At 46.1% G+C, this 23837-nt stretch overlaps 1 protein-coding gene across 7 annotated transcripts in view; it reads left to right on the top strand.

Annotated features, from left to right (window-relative positions):
* The first annotated feature begins 2316 nt into the window (after positions 1 to 2316).
* Positions 2317 to 23837, top strand: part of fgfr3 (fibroblast growth factor receptor 3) — a 97168-nt gene continuing 75647 nt past the window's right edge. For all 7 annotated transcript variants that reach the window (XM_049596105.1, XM_049596106.1, XM_049596102.1 and 4 more), the window contains exons 1-2: positions 2317 to 2761; positions 7446 to 7670. In XM_049596105.1, the coding sequence (XP_049452062.1) occupies positions 7523 to 7670 (148 nt within the window). In that variant the 5' untranslated portion in view covers positions 2317 to 2761; positions 7446 to 7522. The remainder of the gene's footprint in view (positions 2762 to 7445; positions 7671 to 23837) is intronic.

Genomic DNA, 23837 nt, shown 5'->3' with positions numbered 1-23837 from the left:
TTGCTGAGGCTGCTGCCCCCGCGACCCGGACCCGGATAAGTGGAGGACGACGAGTATGAGTACGAACGTGGCAAGGACGAACCTTAAAATGGCTCAGAGTTCACACAGGTCTGAAGACGTGTCTTCAGGGGAAAGTCCAGGACAAAAGTCTGTTTTTTTGTGACCAACCTGTCTCCACAGACTGATTCCTTGTTTACTGCTGTCAGCACATTGGTCACATGACAAATTTGTTGGCATTACTTTTCATATTAAAACATATAAAAATCTGTGAGAACAGCCTGCGTGGTTATGAGGCAGATGGTGACGTTCACGTCCAATCAGACGCTCTCTGACAAACCAGGAAACACTGAGCAGATGATCGCTGTGAAAAAAGCAAATGCACGCATCTTTGGTTTTTTAAACAAACTACATTTCAGTGACTGTTTATTTGTTTGTTTGTGGCTGTGACGTCATCTTCACGTACAAAGACGAGATTTACTCAACGCCTATTTTCTAATATAAAAAAAGGACATTGATGCCATTTACGTACAACTGCATGTAAGTTATTCCTGTCTCATGGCGGCGTTTGTAAGAGCCAAAAGTTTCATCACATGACGTAGTGCACAGAGCAACAAAGTCCTCACAGGTAGAAGCTCTGATGGATAGATGGTTTTAACAGAGGAGATGGAGGTTAGAGTCCTGGGCATTTAATGTTTGTTTATTACTCAAGATTCAAGATGAACTTTATTGTCCCACACAGTGGACATTTGTCCTGGTCTCTTCGACCAAACTGCAGCCATAAGATATACTACATACAACTGAGGACAGAAACAAATCAGCATTATACAACAAAACAAACAAAAGAAAAATTGGTCGTGTTTCAACGCTGTCAGAAGAAAGAGGGCCAGCTGACGGCCAGCTGACGGCCAGCTGACGGCCAGGTGATGTCACAGACGTTGCCGCAACTTTCATTTTGAAACGTTTTGGCTGTCTTGATTGAACCATCAAACAACAGTCACTCAACGTCCCAGTGTTGTTTCACAGAAGGAGATTTCCACATAGTTGGACCCTGAACACATCACGGTCTGAAACTCAACACACTTCTGTCTCACTCTGTGGTACAACAGAACGTTTGAATAAAAGTGCCTGTCAGTCATTTGAGTTGTTTGTCTGCAGTGCTACATTTATGACACGTTGCGGGGCCCCTGTGCAGCTCGGGGCCCCTGATTGTTCAGGATTTTATCCCCTGATGGAGAAACCTGTAAGATCTGCTCACAGTAACTACCTGTAGACATCCACCTCCAGCTGAGTATTATTCCCAGAGACCACCTGAAACCCCTCCAGGTCCCTTTGTGGGCCCCAAACCGCACATTGGCCCCCAGTGCCTGGAGTGCACTCAGCTCTCAAACAGCAGCTCTGGCTTCAGGTTTGTTCTGGACCCAGAGAGGAGCAGGGAGGCGCTTGGAGCGCAGCGTCACTGCTGCCTCCAGCGGCCCCGGAGCAGCGACGCGCCGTAATGTGATCTCCTCCCCCCGCTGCTGCTGCTGCTGCTGCTGCCTGTCCCGGCGGCGCGCAGCCCGGTGGAAGCACAGGCAGCCAGGAGGCATCCCGGACCGACCGCGGAGAGACACCGGAGAGGAGAGGAGAGTCAAGTCACCGACACACACACACCGACACACTGCGGCCTTCAGAATAAAAGCCTGGTCTGTGCAGCTGCGTGGCACAGTGTGCGTCCTGTGATGACTTCATTACATCCACCTGGAGAGGTTGTGCCATAAGGAGGCTGTGTGTAGACCTGGCTTATTTAATATTAAAGTTATCAGTGAGTTTAATATCTGGTTTACAGTTTAAACTATTTATGCAGCAGTTTGAAACAACTCGGTGCTGAGAAAATGATTTTAAAATATCTTTATCTCATAAAATATCTTGATTCAAGTAACAGAAACAATAAATGAGGGAGGGACTGGTGGAGGGATGAAGGCAGTTATACTCAAGAATATATAAAATTTAACACATGGTTTTCAGATTTGGTGTTTTGGTGTCTTATCATTCATTTATCTTAATTATTGTGTCTTTAAAAACAACTGAACCGCTTTCAACGATGAAACGTGACCTCTACACGTTACCAAACACCCTTTAAATTGCACAGTTAAATTCAGTGTTGGGGGGAAATATATTTTGTTGAAGGCAGATTCCGTTTCAGACACAACCCAGAGAAACATTGCGTCACTGGCACATCAGCCGAGCCTTTATTGTGAAGGTGTAGACAGGAAGTCCCCCCTCCTCCCAGCCGCTGTCTCTTGACGGCAGCAGCGCAGCTCGTACTTCACAGGCAGCCAGCGGAGGAGAGACACCAGTCCGAGTTGGCTGATCCGAGGCAACCAAACACACCGACTGGCATCCGCGCTGGAGCCGAGCGAGGAGCCGCGTTCACTGCGTCCGGTCCGCGTCCCGCTCCGCTGCGTCCCCGTGCACGACAGGATGAACGCGTTCAGGAGCTTTGGACACTTTGGACAGCAGCGCGCGCTGGAAAACAGGATTTAGTGGAGAAGTTGGCTCTCGGCAGCGGCGGTGCCCGAGCTGAGACTCTGCTGACAGCCGTGAGGAGGATCCGAGACTCTGTGTCGCCGAGCTGCTCCGTGACGCGCGAGGACGGATTTTAACAAGTTCTCTGGGTTTTTATAAAGTTTACAGGAAAATTACGGCTGATTTTTTTTTCTTCTTCTTTGTTCTCGGTGGAATCTGACATACTGAGGCTTATTGTGGAGACGGAATACTCTGGGTGAGTGGCCTGGTTTTATTATTATTATTATTATTATTATTATTATCATGAGCTCTCTGCAGCCTCGGACTGAGACAGGAGAGAAATAGCTCCACTTCCTTGTAGATGTGCGTCAGACAGGTTGTCTCTCAGCATTGAGCGGCCGTGTTGTGTTGAGGAGTGTGTTCAGTGTGTGTGTGTGTGTGTGTGTGTGTGTGTGTGTGTGTGTGTGTGTGTATCGTGGAGCAGCAGGACCAAACCCTCGGCCGTGCCATCTCACAGGTGCCGCAGAGGGAACGTCTCGACCGTCCCCGGGCTGTGCGCATTCGGCGCGTCCTTCCTGTGCGTATTTGTGTCAGCTCGGTTTGGAGAGAGCGCACAGGTTTGTGTTTCTTAGCTCATTAATGCTGGCTGCACCGTGTGTGTGTGTGGCGCAGGTTGGTGAAATTACGCACGCCGCGAGGCTAAAAATCGCCCCCCTCTCCTCCGAGTTGTTCCTTTATTTTTACTGTAAATCAACTTGCTGGTTTTTTTTCTCTTAATCAAAAGTGTGAACACGTTTCCTTAATTTTAAAATATTGGCACTTTGGTTTCCAGAAAATTCCAGCACTGAAAAGTGTGAAATCAGATGGATGAAATTACGCACGCTGGTGTGTCCATGAGGACGGGCTGGGGATGGCCATTAGACGCGTCTAATCAAAGTTGTGTCTCCATGTCTCATCAGTGAAACGCCTCCTGCAGAATGTGTCTGTCACACACACAGATATTGGCTCTGATCGGCGTCCTGAGCTCGTTAGGATGAACACGCCTTTTCTCCTCGCTGCATCAGTGACGTCTTCACTGGTAGGGAGCAGAAATATGAATTACACATCAGCCGCGCGCCCTAATGCCTCTGATCAGCTCTGAAGTTTCTCCAGAAAGCTTTGAGTGAACGCGCTGTGCGGTTCTCTCCCTCAGCAGCACATCACTCATCCTCCTCTTCAAACACACGCGCTTCAATCGGATTCAGATGGTGATTTGTGGCCACTCAGCTCAGCTCTGGCTCCCACCATGTCGAAGCATCACCGGAGAGAATGACGGGATTATAGCAGCAGAGGAGAGGGGGCCTGAAAATGAGATTTGGGACATGTAGCGCGTCAGCCTATTAAACGTGTCAGCCTTAAACAAGCGTGCGGATGATAATAGTTTGGCTAATGCTGCAAATTAATTGTATCTATTGACCCGAGAAATAACGCAGCGTTTTTCAATCAGAGGCCTCACACACACATTTGGGCTCCAAATGAGACTCTGATTGCCTCTTTTCATTTCCCAAATTGGCCTGAGACCATCCCGGTGCGTGGAGCATTAATTGGCCCCAACTTGTTTCATGTGAGAAGAAAAGCTGATCTTTTTCAGCTCACACATTAATTCACTGTAATGTTCCAATAATAAAAACCAAATGTGACCTGATCTGGCCTTTATTAGCAGCTTTACCACTTCTTAAATCTGTGTAAGACTCCTGTCACTTACAATATGTCTCTGATGCTCAGTTATGAACTTCACTGGGTTTAATTCAAAACGTTTTTATATTTCACAGCCCTGTATTCTGCAGGAGCTCACACTGTGACCATAACATTTAAAGGGAAGTTTCCAGTGGTGCTACGGTCCTTAATGGGATTCCCTTCTCCACATAAATCCACTATAATAAATCTATAACAGTTAAAACAGTCGATATCCACCTCAGTAAAGGATCTGACTTTCTAATTCCCCGTGCTGTGATGTCCACACTGTGTCTCAGTGGGTAAATCATCATATTCTCTGTTGGTTGTTATTTTCCCAGAGAGACTATAGTGTCCCGTGTCCTCTGTGTCATGCAGAGGACAAACATGTGGACAGGTATAGTCGTGCAGTGCAGGACACATGACAGGAGGCTGATTCCAGCGCCTGCAGCAGCTCTTTCCACCTGGAGTCACAGTGAAGCTCTGACAGCTTTAAGATGCAGAGCTGATCGATATCTGCTCTCCTCTCACCTCAGGCTGCGCTGGAGTGTGTTTGTGAAAAGAGGGCGGCGGTGTGATGAGACATGGAGGAGCAGTGAGGGGACGAGGAGACGGGAGTGAATGGGAGTCTTTTTTTAAAGAGGAGCAGAAGAAGAAGAGGCACTGATATGGAACATTACACACTTGTGTGTCTGTCTATCTTTCCCTCCACCACCCATCCACCCTCCACCCTCCACCCGGCTGCTGTTTGCACTTGTGCTCTCCCAAAAAACCTTTAATCCTCTTTTCCCAAAATGACAAAGTCGATCCGGCCCCGGCTGTTGATTCTCCGGCTTAATTATTAAAGATTACTGACACAGCGGAGAGGTGTGACTCACATGTGACGGCCTGGCATTGATCCTCTCAGAGGGGAGAGGGGATGACGAGGGTTTGAACCCTGGTGAAAACCTTTTTCTGCCTCGGAGCTGTTACAATGTGAGGATAGTTCTGCATGATTAATGTTCATGTATTATTCACCGCGCCGGTTGTGTTTCCCTTTCATGCTTTAAGAAAATATTAGCATGAAAACACTTTGGAGGCTTTGAACTCCTCGCTGGGTCTTTGGGATCCATACCGCCTCCTCCTCCTCCTCCTCCTCCTCCTCCTCCTCCTCTTCTTCTTCTTCTCTGCTTCTGGAGGTTGTTAATAGGAATCAAAGTGTTTGCAGTCGCTGTGGAGTCTGTGAAGAGTTCATTTCCAACGCTCAGTGTCCACTTTGGTGTAAGAAGTTCTTAGCTGAGTTTCATCACTCAATATTTCAGAAACTAGAGGATCTAATGTTTCTGTTTTGTCAAGGAAGGACTTTTATTACCTCCTGTGCTTACACAGGATTTAATTTGTTCCACTTTCATGCTATCAATCATGTTGCAGCTCTTGGCCGCTCGGCAAACTCCGGGATTCACTTTGTACACCACGAGAAGGTAGTCTCAACTTTTACCTGTCACCAAATTAGTCAGAGTTCAAGCTGGTATTGTTTGCCAGTGTCTCCTCACATGGCTGGAGAGGCCGTCATGCTACTTGTCTAAACAGATCTGCACGCTGACATGAACCAACCCTGAAGACTTTGTCAGCTCTCAGACTCAAGTGGTTGTAAAACGCTGGAGGTTTTTTTTACGTGTGTGTGCCAGAGAAAACAAAAGTTTCAAATCAGAGAGGCCTGCAATCAGCTACCTCCACGCCCGCAGAGCGAAGGCCTTATCGAGCTGTATAAACAAACCGCAGCAGCGTGTAGGCGTCTCGTGTTGTAAGAAGGTGAGGATGGGCTGAGAGAGGCCGAGAAGAGCTCACCCAAGTGCCTGTAGAGAACATGAAAGGCCGCAGCGCTGTATGTTGAAGCATGAGAGGTGCACTGTTTGGATTAGACTCTGTGTGTCTGTGCTGCTTTATCTGCTCATGTGTGTCTCGTCAAGTTTCCCCCAGTCACTGTTTTCTGTGTCGAGGAGTGATAATGTGCAAACAGAGCCTCGTAGGGCTTGGGTTTGTGCTGAGCTAGGAGTGGGTCACAGGTCCTCCGAGAGAAAGAAAAACAGCACTGCTAAGACTTAAGACAACACAACCTTTCTCTGGACTGTGTGTGTGTACAATACACCTCTGTGTGCCGCAGCAAAGCCCACTCTCTAATGTTTGCGTGTGTGTTCGCCAAACCTGTGCGTCTGTTTTTGTCGGGTGGACGTCTCACAGCCAAGGCTTTTCTGAAGCTGGACAGAGCCCCCAAAGTTTAAGCTAACAGTTGTTGTGTGTTCCTAACTTAGGCTCCTTCTGGGGACGCTGACTAAAGACCAGCTAACTGAGGACAGTTTGTGCAATCAGGACAAAAGCTGAGTGTCAGACTGGAAAGCTGATTTTGGTTAAGTTAAGGTTAGGGGAAAGTCTCCAGGAAATACATGTAAGTCAGTGTAATGTCCCCAAAAGTGTTCAAGGTAGATGTGTGTGTGTGTGTGTGTGTGTGTGTGTGTGTGTGTGCACGCACATGTGGGGGGTTTTGTGCTTTGCTTTTCTGGGCACTTCTCAGAGCTTTCTCCTCCAGCCTCGGTGCATTCCAGCTTCTCCCTGCTTAAGCAAACAGAGAGCAGAGCACTCCGCCGTCGCTCGCCGTAGCCGTCACACTCCCTCCTCCTCCTCATCCTCCTTCTCCTCCTCCTGCGAGCCGCCGGGCACGTTGGGCAACTGATACCGTAGACTCCAGCATTCCTCATCCTGCAGGAAGATTAGTGAATCCGTGTCAATCGCTTGCTAAACCATGCAGAGGAGTTTCTCAAGCAGAAAAGAGTCCTGTGAGAGGAGTGACAGGCTGAAAGGTCTAAAATTATGTGATTGTTCTTCGTCCTTAACTAATCCTGATGCAGCAAAGTTAATTCATTGGTTAATGAACTTGTACTGCAGGCCGGGGGCACGGAGAACAGGTCTCTTAGCTGCCATCAGGTGCTCTGAGAAAGTTTGTGAGAAAAACTGCAAAGAGGGATTTCCACTCTAATCCTGGAAATCTGTGAGGAATGTCAGGTCAGAATATGGAAGCATGTGTGCAGAGCTGAGGGCGCTTCTTTGTACTGTGTTCAATTCACAACCTCATTTTTATATTTCTAAATTTCAGAGCTGATTGAATGTTCCACCTCAGTGGACCAGAGTCTCATGACGAACATCCAGACTTCAGCTGTGATTGATTCCTCTTCCTGTCTGTTGTCTCTCAGGTCAGCGGCGGGGAGTTGTTGGATAGTTTCTTGCGGCGTGGAGGCCGCCGTTCTGCTGGACAGCATGCGAATGGAGGATGTTGTCTGAGTCTGAGTCGGGCCTCCCTGCTCTGCGTCTCACCTCGTCGTCCAGAGGAATGACGGCTCTGTGGTGCTCACTCTGGCTTTTCTTCCTCCTGCCTCTCTGCGTCGCTCCGGCCAGGCTGCCCACCGCTCAGCCCACAGGTAGGACACAGATCAAACCTTAGCGTGCTGTGACACGCTGTTGACACAGAGCTGATGAATGTCTCACTCCAGTTCACATCAACAGAAAACATCTGCTACATTATGATGCAATATCTTGACTTTCAGGTTTTTGTAAATTCAAGCAAGGTGTCACTGATTTTGTAAAGAGCACTAATCAGCTGTGTCAGAGGGACTGTTGAGCTGTCGACGTCACAGACAGAATCTGAGTAGGATACGTTCATGAAGTGGTTGTTTGTCATTGAGCACATCTTCTCATTGTAGAGTTGGAAACATTAATTGATTAATTGATTAAATCATTTGTCAAACACAAAGGCCAGATATTGACCGGTTCCAGCCTTTGACATGCTGTAATGTGCATCAGCAAGATAAAAGAGTGCATTCACTGAACGCCCTCCTGTTTTTGTTCAACGATGAACTGAACGTATCCGTTTAGTGAACGTCGCTCACACTGTGTTTTGTCAAAGACAGCGTCCCTGTTGAAATGTGTCCCTAACCCTGCTCATATGAATATTTGACAAAGTTTTGTGAACAGATCAGTTCAGACTTAAACAGAAAAATTGTAAATATTTTTTCAGATTAGGCATTTGGAGGTCTGAAATAAAAATTCAGACCATCAGTCACATCAGCAGTGAATTTGAAAAGGCTTCGAAGCATCTGACCAGATTTGGAAAATATCTGCGTGTGAATCGTGGGATTTTATTTTATTTAAAAAACAGAAGAAATGAACACATAGAAGTTCATTTTTTAGGACTTTGGTTTTAATTTGAAATGTGTGAACTGAACGTGTGTTGCTGAAGTGTTGCTGAAGTGTGAGGATCTGCTGCTCTGCTCTGTTTTATATCACCCTGAGCTGAAGATTTTCTGGTTTAGGATTGTTATACAGACCGAACGAGCGTCTCTGAGGAAAGAAAACTTTTCTTGCAGCACAACAACAAAAACACAGCTCGGAAACATTCCCTTCTCAAGTTTGCTTTGCGCTCCGTCATAAAGCAGGATGAAAAGAAGCCTCGTCCAAAAACAAGAACGTTTAGCTGCTCGTACACACTTGCTTCCATCCTCAATTGTTCCATGCTTCATTTTCCATGCGTATGTGACATCTGCTTAGAAGCGCGTTGTGTGTGTTCATCACTTCAAATAGGGGCATTTCAAAAGGCACATTTATTGTTTATACCAATGTGGTGGAGTCTTTTTTTTTTTTTTTTTACGAGGAGGATTTAATTGGACTGTTCTTGGTTCGCTGAGCTTAGCGCGATTTTCCCTCTTTGTTCTCGAGGCGGAGAAATACCCAAAGATCAGTCCAAAGTAAACGTTGACTGTGTTTGCTTTAATCTCTCCATATTGCGCAAAAAAACTAACACAGCAGAGTAATCTTTTTCTGAGGCGTTAGCCAAGTGTTGTTTTTTCTCTTCCCCTCCCTCTCCCTCTCTCTCTCTCTCCCTCTCTCTCCCTCTCCCTCTCTCTCTCTCTCCCTCTCTCTCTCTCTCCCTCTCTCTTTATGTGAGAGTTATTTAAAATGAGTCTTTGACACACTTTACACGCTACACTGCATTAAGAAAGACGAGGAGCCGGGCGCTTTCTGGATACGACCCAGCTGTCTTATGCAAGCCCACATACTCTGTGTGTGTGTGTGTGTGTGTGTGTGTGTGTGTGTAAACATACAATTTTTTTTTAACATGTGCATGTGTGTGTGAGTCTCTGACACACTTTTGACACACATGGTGTTATCTTTCGAGTTACTGAAGTCAGACCAGAGATGTAGACTCGACAGTCACAAAATGAAGACTTGGACTTGACTTCACTGCTGCTACACTCGAATACCTTGAGACTTGAGACTTGAGACTTATCTCATGTTTTGACCTGGAACAAATTCATGTGTGAACTCTGTGCCTCTGCAGTGAGAGGATTTGGTCTCAGCTATGCAAAAAATGATCAGCGCTTTGGAAGGAATGTTCAGATGTCATGTCGTCTTTCAGAGACTCACATTTCGACTTGAGTTTGACACGGACTCGTCCCAAAAGGTTTGAGAGCAGCTCTGTGTCAGGCTGATCCAACAGCTGATCCTCTACCTGTGTGTGAACCCCCCCCCCCCCCAAGTAAAACAATGGAGGTGTTGTGATTGTGTGCGCCTGATTGCCTCCCTGCTGGGAGCCATCACAGCCCATCAGGCTCGGCTTCATCCAACAAGCAGAGTGTGTCTTTCTTTTTTTTTTTTTTTTTTTTTTTTTAAACCCCTCAGGGTGGCGGGTGTTCAGGCTGTGATCTCCGTGTACCTGTGCGGTGTGAAAACACAGCCAAATATCTGTGGAGAGGATATTGTTTCAAGTTGCTGATGTTTGTCATGTTTGGCTGTGATGATTAATTGGATGTGAAGTGGATGACGGTCAGGTGGTAACAAGCAACATGTGCAGCCGTGTTTCTATCAGACACGTTTCCAGGTGAGGTAGAAGGTTTTTTGGCTCAGTGTGATGCTGAAAGTCTCATCTGGAGTGGGTGTGAGATTCATTTATCGGTCTCCTCTGTGTGTGTGTGTATGTGTGTGCGTGTGATGGAGGATCCTTCGTCACCACACATACAAACAATCTGGAAAATCTGAAGCTACAAAGATGAAAACTAACGACAATGAAAACTTTCACACCTTCAGTTTTTAGGACTTTCTCATGAGAGATGCATCGAGCCAGCTCTGGTTGTGACACCGTGTTATCTGGAAGGCAACATCATCCTCAACTTAAACATGTCTGTCCTAACTTTATAATACAAAATGTTCCAAATAAATACGAAGACATAAATCTGAAATACCTCCAAACAGCTGACATGTTTGTTCTGAGCTCTCTCAGCTGTGTAGCGTACCGACACGCTGCTCACACTTGTCGTAAACATAGAATTGAATTAAATATATTGGACAAAATCAAGTTGAGAAAATGAATAAATTTCTAAGGCCGTCCAGCTGAAAGTTTGAAGGTTTTTTTTTGTACCATCAGCCATCATTTATTCACTTCTCTTGTGTTGATGTGATGCTCTGCTGCCTCTGATCATCTGTGGACTGATATTTGAGAAACTTGATCCCTCACAAAGATCTTTAAATCATGTTGAATCTTGTGCTCAGACACGGCGAGGCTCATCCCTGATGGTTACGTGTCTTCTTCAGCTTTAAACATTCACAGTATATTCTTGTGTCCTCCAGTAGCTCCTGTCTATAGAGTCAGGAGGTAGATGAAGCCTGTGGAGCTCACATACAGAGGCCTCTGTGCCTGGTAAGCATCTCCGGCCTGCGCCTCGTCTCCCCCGCGGCCCCCGTGGCCCCCTGGCCTCCAGCAGAGTTCTCCACGTCCACAGATGGACGAGCAGTGGGGATAAAATGACTGTCGTTTACTGGCAGATGGCACAATTTCCCCTCAGCCGCCACAGCGCCGGGCAAAGTTGTCACTTAGGGTTGTGTTTTCTGTGTGTGTGTGGGGGGGGGGGATTAATGTGTGTATCTGTTTCAGGGTCAGACATTAGCAGGTGCTGAGGACAGAAATGTCCTTCAAAGTTTACAGCATGTAAATAAAAATTAAAAGTAACGGTGAGGCAGTTTGAAAAGCTTCATGAATATATTTTAGATTGTTTGCTTGTTTTTGTTGAGCTGTCATTGATGATTGTGTGAATGTGGCCACTGTGGGCCACCGTAGTTTGTTTTTGAAAGGAAAAAACACCAGTCCATTGAGGTAAAACAGGTTTTATTAATCAGAATACAACATGGTGTGTATTCTGTACCATGATGGTTCATATAGAGGGTTTATCTCCCAGGATGCTCAACACACACATCATTTTATACTTTAAAAAAACACCCCTAAAAACAGAACTACTCTGCGTCTAAAATGCTCTGTGGAATAAATCTTGAAGTCCTCTGGTCTGTGTTTATGTGTGTGAGAGATAAGACACTGTCGTGTGTGTAAGTGTGTGTATGTAAGTGTGTGTGTGTGTAAGTGAGATGTAAGGGACCGTTGTTCATCAGGGGAGGGGGGTGTCTGCAGTGTGACCCTCCCTGAAGCGCCAAATATTTCTCCTTGAGCCTTTTTAAGACTCACCCTTTGATGTTTGAAAGTTAATAAAAGTTGAAGATGAAACCCTGGAGTTGGAAAAGTCTCAGTTTTTCACTCTTGTCATCTTTTTTTTTTTTTTTTCTGGAAGCGTTTGTCGCTCATGATGTGTCCAAGGACCGTCGGAAATTTGAAAATCCAACAATAATTTGTCTTTTCAGTTTCTGGCTGTGATAAATTTGGTTATTTTGGTTATTAAAAAAATAATGATGGTAAAATAATTACAAAATACAGCTATTTAATATAACAAAATAACAAAATAAAAAACATAATTCCCCTCCAGACGTTTAAAAATAACAAACAGTCCCTAGTGTCCATGAATGCACCTTAACGTTGTCTCTGAGCTGCGTTGTTTATTCCTCTGGTGGCATTTCCAAATGTTGGGGAGAAAAAAAAAGTTTGAGAGGCCGAGTTGACTGACGTGAGACTGATGACAAAGAACAGAGTCATTGTGTGTGTGTGTGTGTGTGTGTGTGTGTGTGTTTATGTGTGTTATTCTTCTCTCCTCTGTATTTACTGACCACACACACACACACACTCACTCCCAGCCGGTGCCCCCGTTCAGCTCTCATGAAATATGTGGCTCCTCTGCTGCGACGTTTTCTGTGAAACAGCAGACGTATAAAATCAACACATTCCCTTTTCAGCCATTGCATTGTGTGCGTGCGTGTGTGTGTGTGTGCATGTGTGTGTGCGTATATGAGAGAGTGAGCAGGCCTACGTGGAGTCTGCAGTTAAGTGAATGTTATGTCTGTATGAGCAGAGGTGGATTATAAAAGGAGGCACTAAAAGAAGATGAAAAGAGAGAATGATAGAAATTAAAGGACAGTGGAGAGTCTGTGTGTGTATATGAGTGTGTGTGTGTGTGTGTGTGTGTGTGTGTGTGTGCGTGTATCTATGTGTGTGTGTGTGAGAGGGAGAAAGAGACGCCATGGGTGTGTGTGGTCATAATGTCTTTCAACCAGAGAAAAAGCAAATATGCATCTCATTTTTAGAGACAGAACGACAGCATGTCTCTGTGTGTGTGTGTGTGTGTGTGTGTGTGTGGGTGGGTGGTTGTGTCTACATGAGTTTGTGCGTGTGTGTGTGTGTGTGTGTGTGTGGGTGTGTCTACATGAGTTTGTGCGTGTGTGTGTGTGTGTGTGTGTGTGTGTGTGTGTGTGTGTGTCTACATGTGTCTGTGTGGCTGAGGTCACTAACCCCCCTGCCTCCCCCTGGCGAGGACTGTAAATGTCAGCAGGGGTTGTTTAGGTCGTTAGGAGACTCGTTAAAACTACGCCATCCACAGATTTACGCTCAGGCTCTACAATTCACACTCACACACTCACACACACACACACACACACACACACACACGTAGAGACACACAGCGTCACTCCTCTCTCTCCCTCTGTCGTTTCTTTTTCTCTGCTGAATTTCATTTCTCTTCCCTCTCTCCTCTCTTCAACACACTCTTGTCTTTGAAAAGCTCTCCTGTGCTCTGTGAGTCTTTGATAGAGGCGGTGCTGTCCTGAAGGCAGTGTGTGTGTGTGTGTGTGTGTGTGTGTGTGTGTGTGTGTGTGTGTGTACTGTAGTCCAGCATGCAGTGTGTGTTCAGCAGCAGTTTCAGTGCACAGAGAGCTGTCTTGTTCCTTCTGACGGAGGATCCATCTGAAGGTTCCTCTTTATTAAACTCATATTTAACCAGGACGTGTCTGATCTGTTGTGTGGTTTGTTGGTGCCAGAGTTCCACCAGCACTTTGTCCACACTCATGCTGCCTCGGCTTGGTTTGGTTTGGTTTGGTTTGGTTTGACTCGGCCTTTGGCCCAGTGCAGCAGGGATTTGCATCTCCAATACAGCAGAGAGACCTGTTGATGACGTGTCTTTAACTGACGACTTGTCTTGAGAGATGATGTTTAAAAGCTGATCCACGGCTACAAAGTCTTTCACTAGTTTTGCTGTGAGTCAGGGCCGGGTGGTATGTTGATTTTATTTTATAATATATCAATATATTTTTAAGATAGATATAGATTTAGACAACACAGTTTATATCCATACAGGGTCAAGTTGCGCCACATAACGTACACCAGTGTTCATCCCTCCTGTCTCTGCACAGCTGTTGGTTAGTCTACAGTGAGACACGAGCAACGCTCCATCACCTCACAGAGGTGAAGGAAGTTACCGCAGTAGCACACGTACAGACTGTGGGCCTTTCCCTCTGTGACTTTTAGCTGCGTCCAGTCGAGCCATGCTGCGCTGATTTGTGTTTCCGTTATCAGCTTAGACACACGATGCAACGCTCCTACTCCGTCTCCGTAGTCGGTCCAAAGGCTGAGCCGCCCACACTCAGTCACCAACACAGCTTGTCTCTGCACGCTGTAGTGTGTTTACATTTGTCTGTCACTCAGCTGCGTCATGTTTCACTGCTCTGATTGGTTGTAGGTCTGTTCAGTCGCATCCAGAAGCGTTCTGACCCGAGGTCGTTGATAACACCTCTTGGAAATCAAAAAGGAACAGAGAGCTTCCAGACTAACTCCTGTTGGCAGTCGGTGATGTCAGGCGTCCAAGTGCACCTCTGGTCAGCCAGACGCCTCTCCAGTCTGCGCCAGTGACTCTGTGATCTGTCCAACTGGTCTTCTAGTCAGTGGCAGTGTCTGTCCAGTCCGGCCCTCCAGTTTGTGCCTGAGTATCCCAGATGCCCCCACCGCCAACTACACGTCAACAGAACGACCATGTCAGTTAAACTCTGCCAAATTCAAACGCCAGCCACCATTTAAAAAGCTGGTTTCCTGCACAGGGATCAGACCTGGTCCCAAACTACAGACTCATTTCAGAACACGTCTCCAAAGTGTTGTTTTAGTTTTGAGCTGTGCTGAACACACACACACACACACACGTGTCTGTTCCAGCTCAACATTCCTCCATCGTACTGAAAGTACCTTCTGCTGATCAGCTGATAATCTTTAAACAGACAAATTAAATTAAATATCAACGTTTTATAATCAGATGAGAGCTGAGATCGAACACGCTGAACTCTCAATGTGTTAATGTAATAAATGGAGGGAGTTTCTGGGCAAATTATTCCTCTAAGAAAACTAAACGATCACCTGAGCAGCAGCGTCAGACTGTTTGAGCTGGTTCACAGGGATGTGAGCAGCAGCAGCAGGTCTGTAGTGTGATGCACTGATGATGACTTTCTCTTCTTCCTTTTTTAAAAGCGAGAGATAACAAGACAGTGTTGGTCGCAGATGCTCTTTACAGAATCTTTACAAACATTTATGTGAGACGTTAATAAAGAGTCACATCGGTCACAGATACCTGCCAACGAGTTCATCCTGTGTTTTTCCTCCTGTAGAGACGCAGCAGCAGCAGCTCTGCCTCTCCCGTGTGCTTTTATAGAAAGGTTATTTTCTCAAGTATGATGGTAGTGTAATCTTCTGAGGGGCACTCCACATCGCCACCCTTTAATCATCCTATTATGTAAATGAGAAGGTCTCCATGTGTGGGCTTTATGCGCCTGTTCATCACAGCTTAAGCGTAAAGTTACTGCGAGCGCTCTCTCTTCCTCTGCAGCTTCACTCGGGCTTTCTGAGTCTCTGCATGAATGTTCATTTCCCTGGCAACACTATCAAGAAATCTTTTGGCAAGCGTGGGAAGCGTGCGGGCCAAATAAGCTTTGGAGAATGACGATTGGTTGAACAATGGCTGCTCTATCCTCGGCCCATCAGGCACTTAATCCAGTAGACACTTAAGACACTTTGTTGGATGGGATTTAAACAGTGAGCACAAATCTTAGTGCTGTTTACCCAGAGATCAGAGGAGGATGTTTCTCCATCAGGATTTACAGCAAAACACCGTCAAAATAACTTTTTGTGTTAACCCTCTCAAACACTCACGCAATGATCAATAACATGATCAAATGTAACTGCAGTATTTCAGTAACTCTGTCCTGTGTCATCGCTCTGAGCACATTGTGCATCGGACAGATTGTCGTCAGGTACTTGCAGAGTAGTCTAGACGCAGTTTTTTTTTTCCAAGGATAACACACAGCTGAGCACAAGTGGAAAAAGGCTGTTGCTTAGCAAAATGTTATTAAAGGTTTTCATATCAGATCACAGACTGAAGTGGAAATGGTCGCTTTGAATGAGACTAAATTGTGAAACAAAATGTGCCTCATATTTCAGACGCAGGGCTGCTGCTGAACCTCGGCGCTGTTCCCTGCACTAAACTCAGTATGACTGTAGGCAGCGTGATGTCATGGCTCGTATGGAATCCTATTTGTGCCCCACAGATGTCTTTAAGTTAATTATGTAACTGCTGAGCATGTAAAGTTACTGAAACATAGTGAGGACGAACCTTAACATGACTGCAGGTTCACACAGGTCATGTGACTCCAGGGTAGAGTCCCATCCACCACCTCAGCCTGCCTCCTCACAAACTGCTCACGACTGCTTCCTTGTTTACTGCCGTCAGCTCGTTGGTCATGTGATCGCAGACTTTCGTCATACGTGGGATATTTATGGCTTTGTGTGCACTGCTTTTTGTAGGAAAACATCTGAACAGTTTGTGAGAGCAGGCTGCTGTGGGACTGAATGAAGCCTGTCAGGTACTGAAAGCTGACATTAGAAAACTCTCAGAGTGAAGACAATATGGCTGCACGATATTCGTCATATTGTGATGATTTTGACAGATATTGTGTTATGTGTTGTGATTTTAGTAGAAATGGTCTGTTTTGTATTTAATTGTTGCTGAAAAAATATAAACTGACGATGAGGTGATTTTTACTGAGGTCTGCACCAGACAAGCGTGTTCCCTTATGTCTGGAATATGATCTGTGGCACAGGTGAAGATTTTGGGGGGAAGCAGGGGAGAAGAAGGGGACACACCCCCTCAATATGTGGAACATTTTCATTTGTCACCCCCCAATAACAACAGGACATCAAGTGTTTGATGCTCAACATCTTCTGGCGCAGTACCCCCAAACCTCCAGCTCCATAACTCTGAATCGAACATGATGTTTTCATGTTTTGGTTTGGGGCACTCTGAGTCAAAATTAAACCCTTCCACTATTAACGACTGTTATTGAGCAGATGTTGACATGTTTAGATGTTCATCAGGTAAAGAAATGTTGGTTTGGGTTCTAGATTTGGTAACAAGAACTTTGGCTGAATGTTCAACAATTCTTTAAAAGCAAGTTGTGGAGCAGCCAGGCACAGAGGGCATGGTCGGCATTGGTTGTTTCTACAAACCGCATACACATTTTCATGTTTCATACATATTATATCATAAAGTAAGGGGTGGGACAGAGGACGGCATGTCACCTGGGCGAGATGACAAGCTGCAGACCAGTTTGAGACCAACTAACAGTGCACCTGAGTGACCTGTCACTGTTTTTCCAGCGGAGACAGCTCCACCAACAGAGGTTGGTTTTTTGCAGCTGCGATTGAGCCTCCTAAACTGTGTATTTTAAACCAAACCCTGATCTTTTCCAAACCATAACCAGGTGGTTTCTGTGCCTAAACATGACCAAATATTAACCACAGCGTTGTTGATGCAAAGAAATGTCACCGCTTCATGACAGTGTACAAATGTTACACATCTGTCGTGTGCAGAAACCAAACGTACAGTGCAAACATTCATTCTGTAGATTTGGTGGCAGCAGAATCAAGTGTGTTCATCACACCATTGACCCCTTCATAAACAAGCAATCATTTAATCTGCTGTTAGCATAAAAATATGAATGAAGTCAGGCACTGAGGAAGATGTTGGTGCTGACAGGACGCAGGCAGCAGGATGAACAATCATTACTTAGAGCTGTTTTGACTGATTGAAGATGAGTGTAAGCTGCTAAAGATGTTCAGTGTCCCTGCTCTCCGTTCATCTGCAGTCACAGGGTGTAAAACCCTCCCACGAGTCAAAAGGCCGTCTCAGGTTTGGGTCAAACGTCCACCTTGGCCGCTCTCACAGAGTATGGAAAGAATTAGCAGACAGCTGTAGATCAGTAGGTCACTGTGAGCCAGAGGCCTTGGTACGAACCTTGTCCGCAGGCCACAGCTATGTATGTATTAATACACCTCATTAATGGCCTTTGAAAGCCGCTCTGCATGTCACTCCATGAATTATGGATGAAAATACAGACCTGTGTGTGTGTTCTGCTCACGTCTAACCCTGCTGCCTTCTCCACGCTGGGATTTTTATTTTTGTTCTTTATGTCTCTCTTGACTTTGACTCAGGCAGACGTCACGTGACACAAACACATTTTAAGCTTTAAATCTGTCTCATCATTTCATCCCCTTTTTTTTTTTTTTTTTAATTTCTCTGAGTTTTCAGAGCTCTTTGAAGGCGGCCTGTCCTGCCTGATTCAGCCTAATGATGTCTGTGCAGCACACACATACACACACACACACACACACACACAGACATACACACACACACACACCTGCACATGTCCTCTGGCTGTGGTTCAGGCTGGTTCTCAGTCCGCCGGCTGACAGCGGCGTTGACATACGGTGGGTTTTTAATTACAAAGCTCCCCTTAAGGAAATTGTTGAGATAGTGAAGAGATAAGGCAGACATGTTGGGAACAAAGAGGCTCCTTGTGTCGTATCAGAAGGACTGCTTTTGGAGGGTGCGCAGGGAGGAGGGAGCCGCAGTCAAATCTGACAAAATATTTTAGTGCCGTGAAGAAGCTGCTTGATGGTGTTTGATTGGACGTTAAGTGTTCTCGCTCTGACACCTGGATTTATGACCACTGAGGGAAGAGTTGCATCATTCTGATTGAATTGTTTTGATGGATGGAAACTGCAGGAAGGAGCCAGAATACACACACACACACACACACACACACACGCACACACACACACTGTCCTCATGCATGTGTAAATATGTCTGCATGTGTGTGTGTGTGTGTGTGTGTGTCCCTGCTTTGTGCCAGCTTCATTGGAAGAGTGTGTTTTGTTGCTGGCAGAGGCAAACAGATGGCAGGTTGTGTGCCGAGCTGTAAGGAGTCCAACACACACACACACACACACACACACACACACACAGAGGCTCGATCTGTCCCACCCATCACTCAGCCCCTCGACCCCCCCTCTACACCCCGAATGGCTCTTCAGCCACACACACACACACACACACACACAGCCTTGTACTTCACCCTCTCACTCTGATCCTGATGTTTCTTGTATTTGCTCGGCTGTCGTCCTGCTTCACTTCTCTTCCTCCTAATTTACCTGAATTAAACCTGGTGTCCCTGAAACTACACATCATTTTTGTGAATGTGATATCTGAAGAAGACGGTGAGGGAATTTCTTTAATTTTGGCTCAAACGTCCACTTGGACTTAACAATGAACTGATTGGATTTTGGTGGTTAAAGGTCAAAGTCAGTGTGACTTAGAATCTGTCTCATTCTGGTGAACACGATATCTCAAGAGCACCTGAAGGGTAGCCCTTCAAATTTGGCACAAACGTCCACTTGGACTGAAGAATAAACTGAAGGTAGAAGGTCAAAGGTCAGTGTGATCTCACAAACATGTTTCTGTCCATAACTGAAGAATTCATTCACTAATTCTGACCAAACTGACAGGATAAAATACTGAAGGTCAAAAGGTCAAAGGTCAGCTTGACTGTGACATCATCATGTTTTAACGTCATATCTCAGGAACAGAAGGGGAGACATTTGGTCAGATACTGAATTGGTGACTCTAATCTTGAAACTGTGCTGATTGTATAGATCTTCTGTGTGTGAAGCATCCATGTTTTCACTGACATGGATGGAGACTGTCAGAGACACTGGACTGGTGGGCGGAGTCATACAACCACAGGGTGGACTGGTGGGCGGAGTCATGCAACTACAGGGTGGACTGGTGGGCGGAGTCATACAACCACAGGGTGGACTGGTGGGCGGAGTCATACAGCCACAGGGTGGACTGGTGGGCGGAGTCATACAGCCACAGGGTGGACTGGTGGGCGGAGTCATACAACCACAGGGTGGACTGGTGGGCGGAGTCATACAACCACAGGGTGGACTGGTGGGCGGAGTCATACAACCATGAGGTGGACTGGTGGGCGGAGTCATACAACCATGAGGTGGACTGGTGGGCGGAGTCATACAACCATGAGGTGGACTGGTGGGCGGAGCTACATTGTGTGCATAAATTGTATTATTAATATTAGCATATTATTTCTAGTTACTAATTCATGCACGTACAGTACAGACCTCCTCTAACTTGTTAGCATACATGCTAAACGTCTGTCTTTGTTTGTACTGCAGCCACACACACACATATAAAGATTCACTTTCCCAATCAAACCAGTCTGACCATGTCATATGTCTGGATTTATCAGCATGTTGTGACGTATCTGTGAAGGTGTGTCAGCGTCACATGCTAAACATGAAATACTTCATATAAACTCATGGGACCCCCCCCCCCCCTCCATCTCTGTGACCACTAACCAGAAGCAGAGCTGTCCTGTCTGGCTCTGCTGCACCACATTTACATTTCTGTGAATGGAAACACACTGTGTGTGTGTGTGTGTGTGTGTGTGTGTGTGTGTGTGTGTGTGTGGGTATGTGCTCACCTCCCTGCTTGTCACTGTGAGTGTGTGCGTCTCTTTCATCTTCCTCCTCCCTCTGTCTTCCTCCTTCTCTCTTTTCCTCTTCCCTTTTTTTCTCTCCCTCCTTCCTTGTGGTCACACTCACACATCTGCTCACTCTGTGCCTTCATCCTCCTCCTCCTGCTCCTCCTCTTCCTCCATCCCTCCTCTTCGTCTTTGTGTCTGCCCTGACTAATTCAAATTAGCTTTATTGGTTTGACCATAATTAGGTACAGTACAGTTTACAGCAGGGTCACAGTGTGATCACTTAAATCATAACTGTGAGTTATCCTCCTCCTCCTCCTCCTCCTCCTCCTCCTCCTCCTCCTCTTGGTGCATAAAGGTCTGGGGTGTTCACTCGCACCCTCACATGCGCTTCTGTTTAAGCCCCCCCACGTCCAGAGCAGCTGACACATCTAATATTGAAACCAAACTGGGCTTCCATCCCTCCCACGTCTCCCCCTCCCCCTCCTCCTCCTCCTCCTCCTCCTCCTCCTCCTCCTCTTATTTTGCCAGGAGAGCTAGAATAATAAACCCTGGTCCCGTCTGCAGAGCGTAATGGAAGGAAAGAAGAGAAAGAGAGACTTTGGTGTAGTGCTGGCTAACAGCGCAGCAGTGACAGTCGAGCTGACTCCACTTTTGGTTTTCTAAAATAACCCAGGTCAGAAATTGTTTCAAAATTCCCATGAAATGTTATTTCTGAGTGCGGTGTATCTGGTAATTGACTGCATTTTTTCCTCGTGTGACAACTTTCTCCTCATCGCTGGCGCGGCGTTCGACGGTTTATCTGCTGAGTTTCACCACAAAGACACAATCGGAAAACACAGGATTGTTTTTAACTGTGTAACAGCCGAGCTTGAGTTTGTGTGTGTGCAGAGGAGCTCTGTGTGTGTGTGTGTGTGTGTGTGTGTGTGTGTGTGTCTGGGCTTTGGAAGAATAACCTGGTTGCAGCAGGTTCTTAAAGGATCATGACGTCATCTTTGACCTTTATCGACCTTGATTGCAGACATAAGTTGCAACCCTGGAAAGAAAAACTCAACGGTGAGACATGTTAGTTTTGGCTGGCTGAATATTTTTCACTTCTCATTTGTTATGAGGATTTATTGCAACCATTAGGGCCCAGCAACACGACAGTATATACTGTGTAACGGTAGAGACGTGGCCACCAGTTGAGATTTGGCAAAACTTTTCTGCCGTCGATATAGAAGTGCTGCGCTGGTTTGTACGTCAGCATTGCTGCCATATTGAACCTGGCAAGAAGCTACACACTGATTACTGCAGGATACAGAAACTGTACATCGATCACACAGGAAGGAAGGACCCTGAGGAATCACCTCTCTTCAGTCACACACAGAACCACTCATCTTCCTGCTGGTCAGTTCAACCGCAGCCTTAAACCGTCAGCCAATGAGCTGGTTCTCTGTATGAAGTCAAGTGCGAGCGCTTTGCTCAGTGGCACGTTGGCGGCAGCTCTGCTCTGTCGCATTGTAGGAGGCTCCATTGACTCTGTAATGAATGGCAGAGCAGGACTGTAGGCCACAGAGGAGCACATACAGCCGCAGTCACCCTGGTTACTGAAGTGGTTACCATAGATACACTTGGCTGTCGGGTACCTGCAGGGCATGGCTAACTGTTAGCAATGCTAACACTCTCTGTTGGATGACATTAGCATTGCAAAGTGTTGATTTCATACATGTTTGCTGTTTAAAGTGGAGTATGGACGTGCAAGTGAAAAGCAGATGTTTGTGCAGATGTTGAAGGTGTGGTTGTGTGTGTGTGTGTGTGTGGGGGGGGGGGGGTTTAAGTTTGAATGAGTTGATATTGAGCCTGGTTCCAGAGGACTATTGTCCAGTGTGGAGGCTGTGTTGGTATAGATGTCTGGTATAGATGTCTCGGGACAACTGTGCTCCAGTTGTTCTTTCTCCCAAACAGAGGCTCCTCTCTGTGGCCTGCTGCTGCTGGACGTGGAGGCAGGTCCAGGAGGGAGGCAGGAGGGAGGGATGATGGGATTACAGGCTTTCCTGCTCTCGTCCTGCTCTCACACAAACATGCTGAACACACCAGTCCTGCATTAAAGAGTTTCACATGTTGACATGGAGACACACAGGAGATCGATATTTGTTTCAACACGCTCCTGATTTTTCCTCATCAGTTAGTTTGATAGCTCATGAAAGAAAGAGGAGGAGGAGGAAGGTAGACGAAGAGCTCTGTGGTTGGTTGTTCAGCAGTTACAGGACAGGAAGCAGGATAGGAAGTGTGTGTGTGCTCCTGGTGATCAGAAGCAGCTGAGAGCGACGCAGAGAGGTAACAACCAGGCTGAGAGAGACGGACCCACACCGTCCCACCGCACTCATTAACAGCATCATAAACAGGGCCGTTAACACTTTTATGTCCCGCTGATTTCAACCCAGGGACCCCCCCCCCCCCACACACACACACACACACACACACACACACCTTCAGACCCTCGTCAGATCAAGCTGTTTTACAGATTCATCCTGCAGGTCTGAACTTTAACTGTTTGACTGCTTTCTACCAACACGAAGGTTGTGAGTCTGAATCACGTTAACGCAGCCGTGGGACCATTTAGATCAGACAACAGGAACCAAACACTGTCTGTAAACGTCCTCATTATCTGGAGTTAATTCAGCAACTTTTTAAAGCAAATGTTTTATGTGCTATTTATGTCTAAATATGGATCCAGAGCTTCTCCACACTGACGGGATCGAATCATTTTATAATTCTGGTGGGAAAATATTGAACTCTTGAACTGAAACTGAATTTAAAAGTTGTCTCAGCTGCACTGAGCCTTTCATAGCTCCTTTCATCTGTAAGTTTTAATTGTTAACTTTCTCTGCAACATTCCTAGACAGAACACAAAGGACATGAACCCCAGGGTTCTCACAGGAACACTTCACCCTCTAAATGATCATTTGTACATCAGCTGCTAGTTAGAAACATTTTTTCTCTGTTGTGCCTCCATGAATGAATGATGAACACAGAGATGGAGTATATGTTTAATGAATTAAAGTCATAGGGGTCCATGTTTAACAACAGCAAAACTGCATCAAGACGTGTTCACAAAGTTGAGCTGAGTGTCCGACTGGATAAATGAGACTTTGGTTAAACTGCAAAAGAGTTTGCAAACTGATGTCATGATATAATTTTGTTGTTGTTACAAGATAAAGAATTTTTTCTTTACAAATTCAACGTAACACAGGGCGAGTAATTAGCCTGTTTTACACTGCCCGTTCAAGGTGGGAATGTCACGCCGTTACTCTGCCTCACCGTGCTGTATGTTAGGTACGATCATGGAATATGACGACAGAGTTGTCTTGCCTTTAAGCTGCCACGGGAGGTAGCAACAGCACTGAAACGGTGTCTGTATGAACAGGATGGGACCATGGACAGGACGGGTGTGAAGTTTTGACAACGTGTTTTGTGTGCGACCCACCGTGCGAGATTTAAGAAGTAGCAGTTAGGGGCTAACT

This window comes from Epinephelus fuscoguttatus, linkage group LG14 (assembly GCF_011397635.1).
Source record: "Epinephelus fuscoguttatus linkage group LG14, E.fuscoguttatus.final_Chr_v1".
Lineage (NCBI taxonomy): Eukaryota > Metazoa > Chordata > Actinopteri > Perciformes > Serranidae > Epinephelus > Epinephelus fuscoguttatus.
The sequence above is the reverse complement of the archived record's forward strand: the minus strand, read 5'-3'. Positions and strand labels throughout refer to the sequence as shown.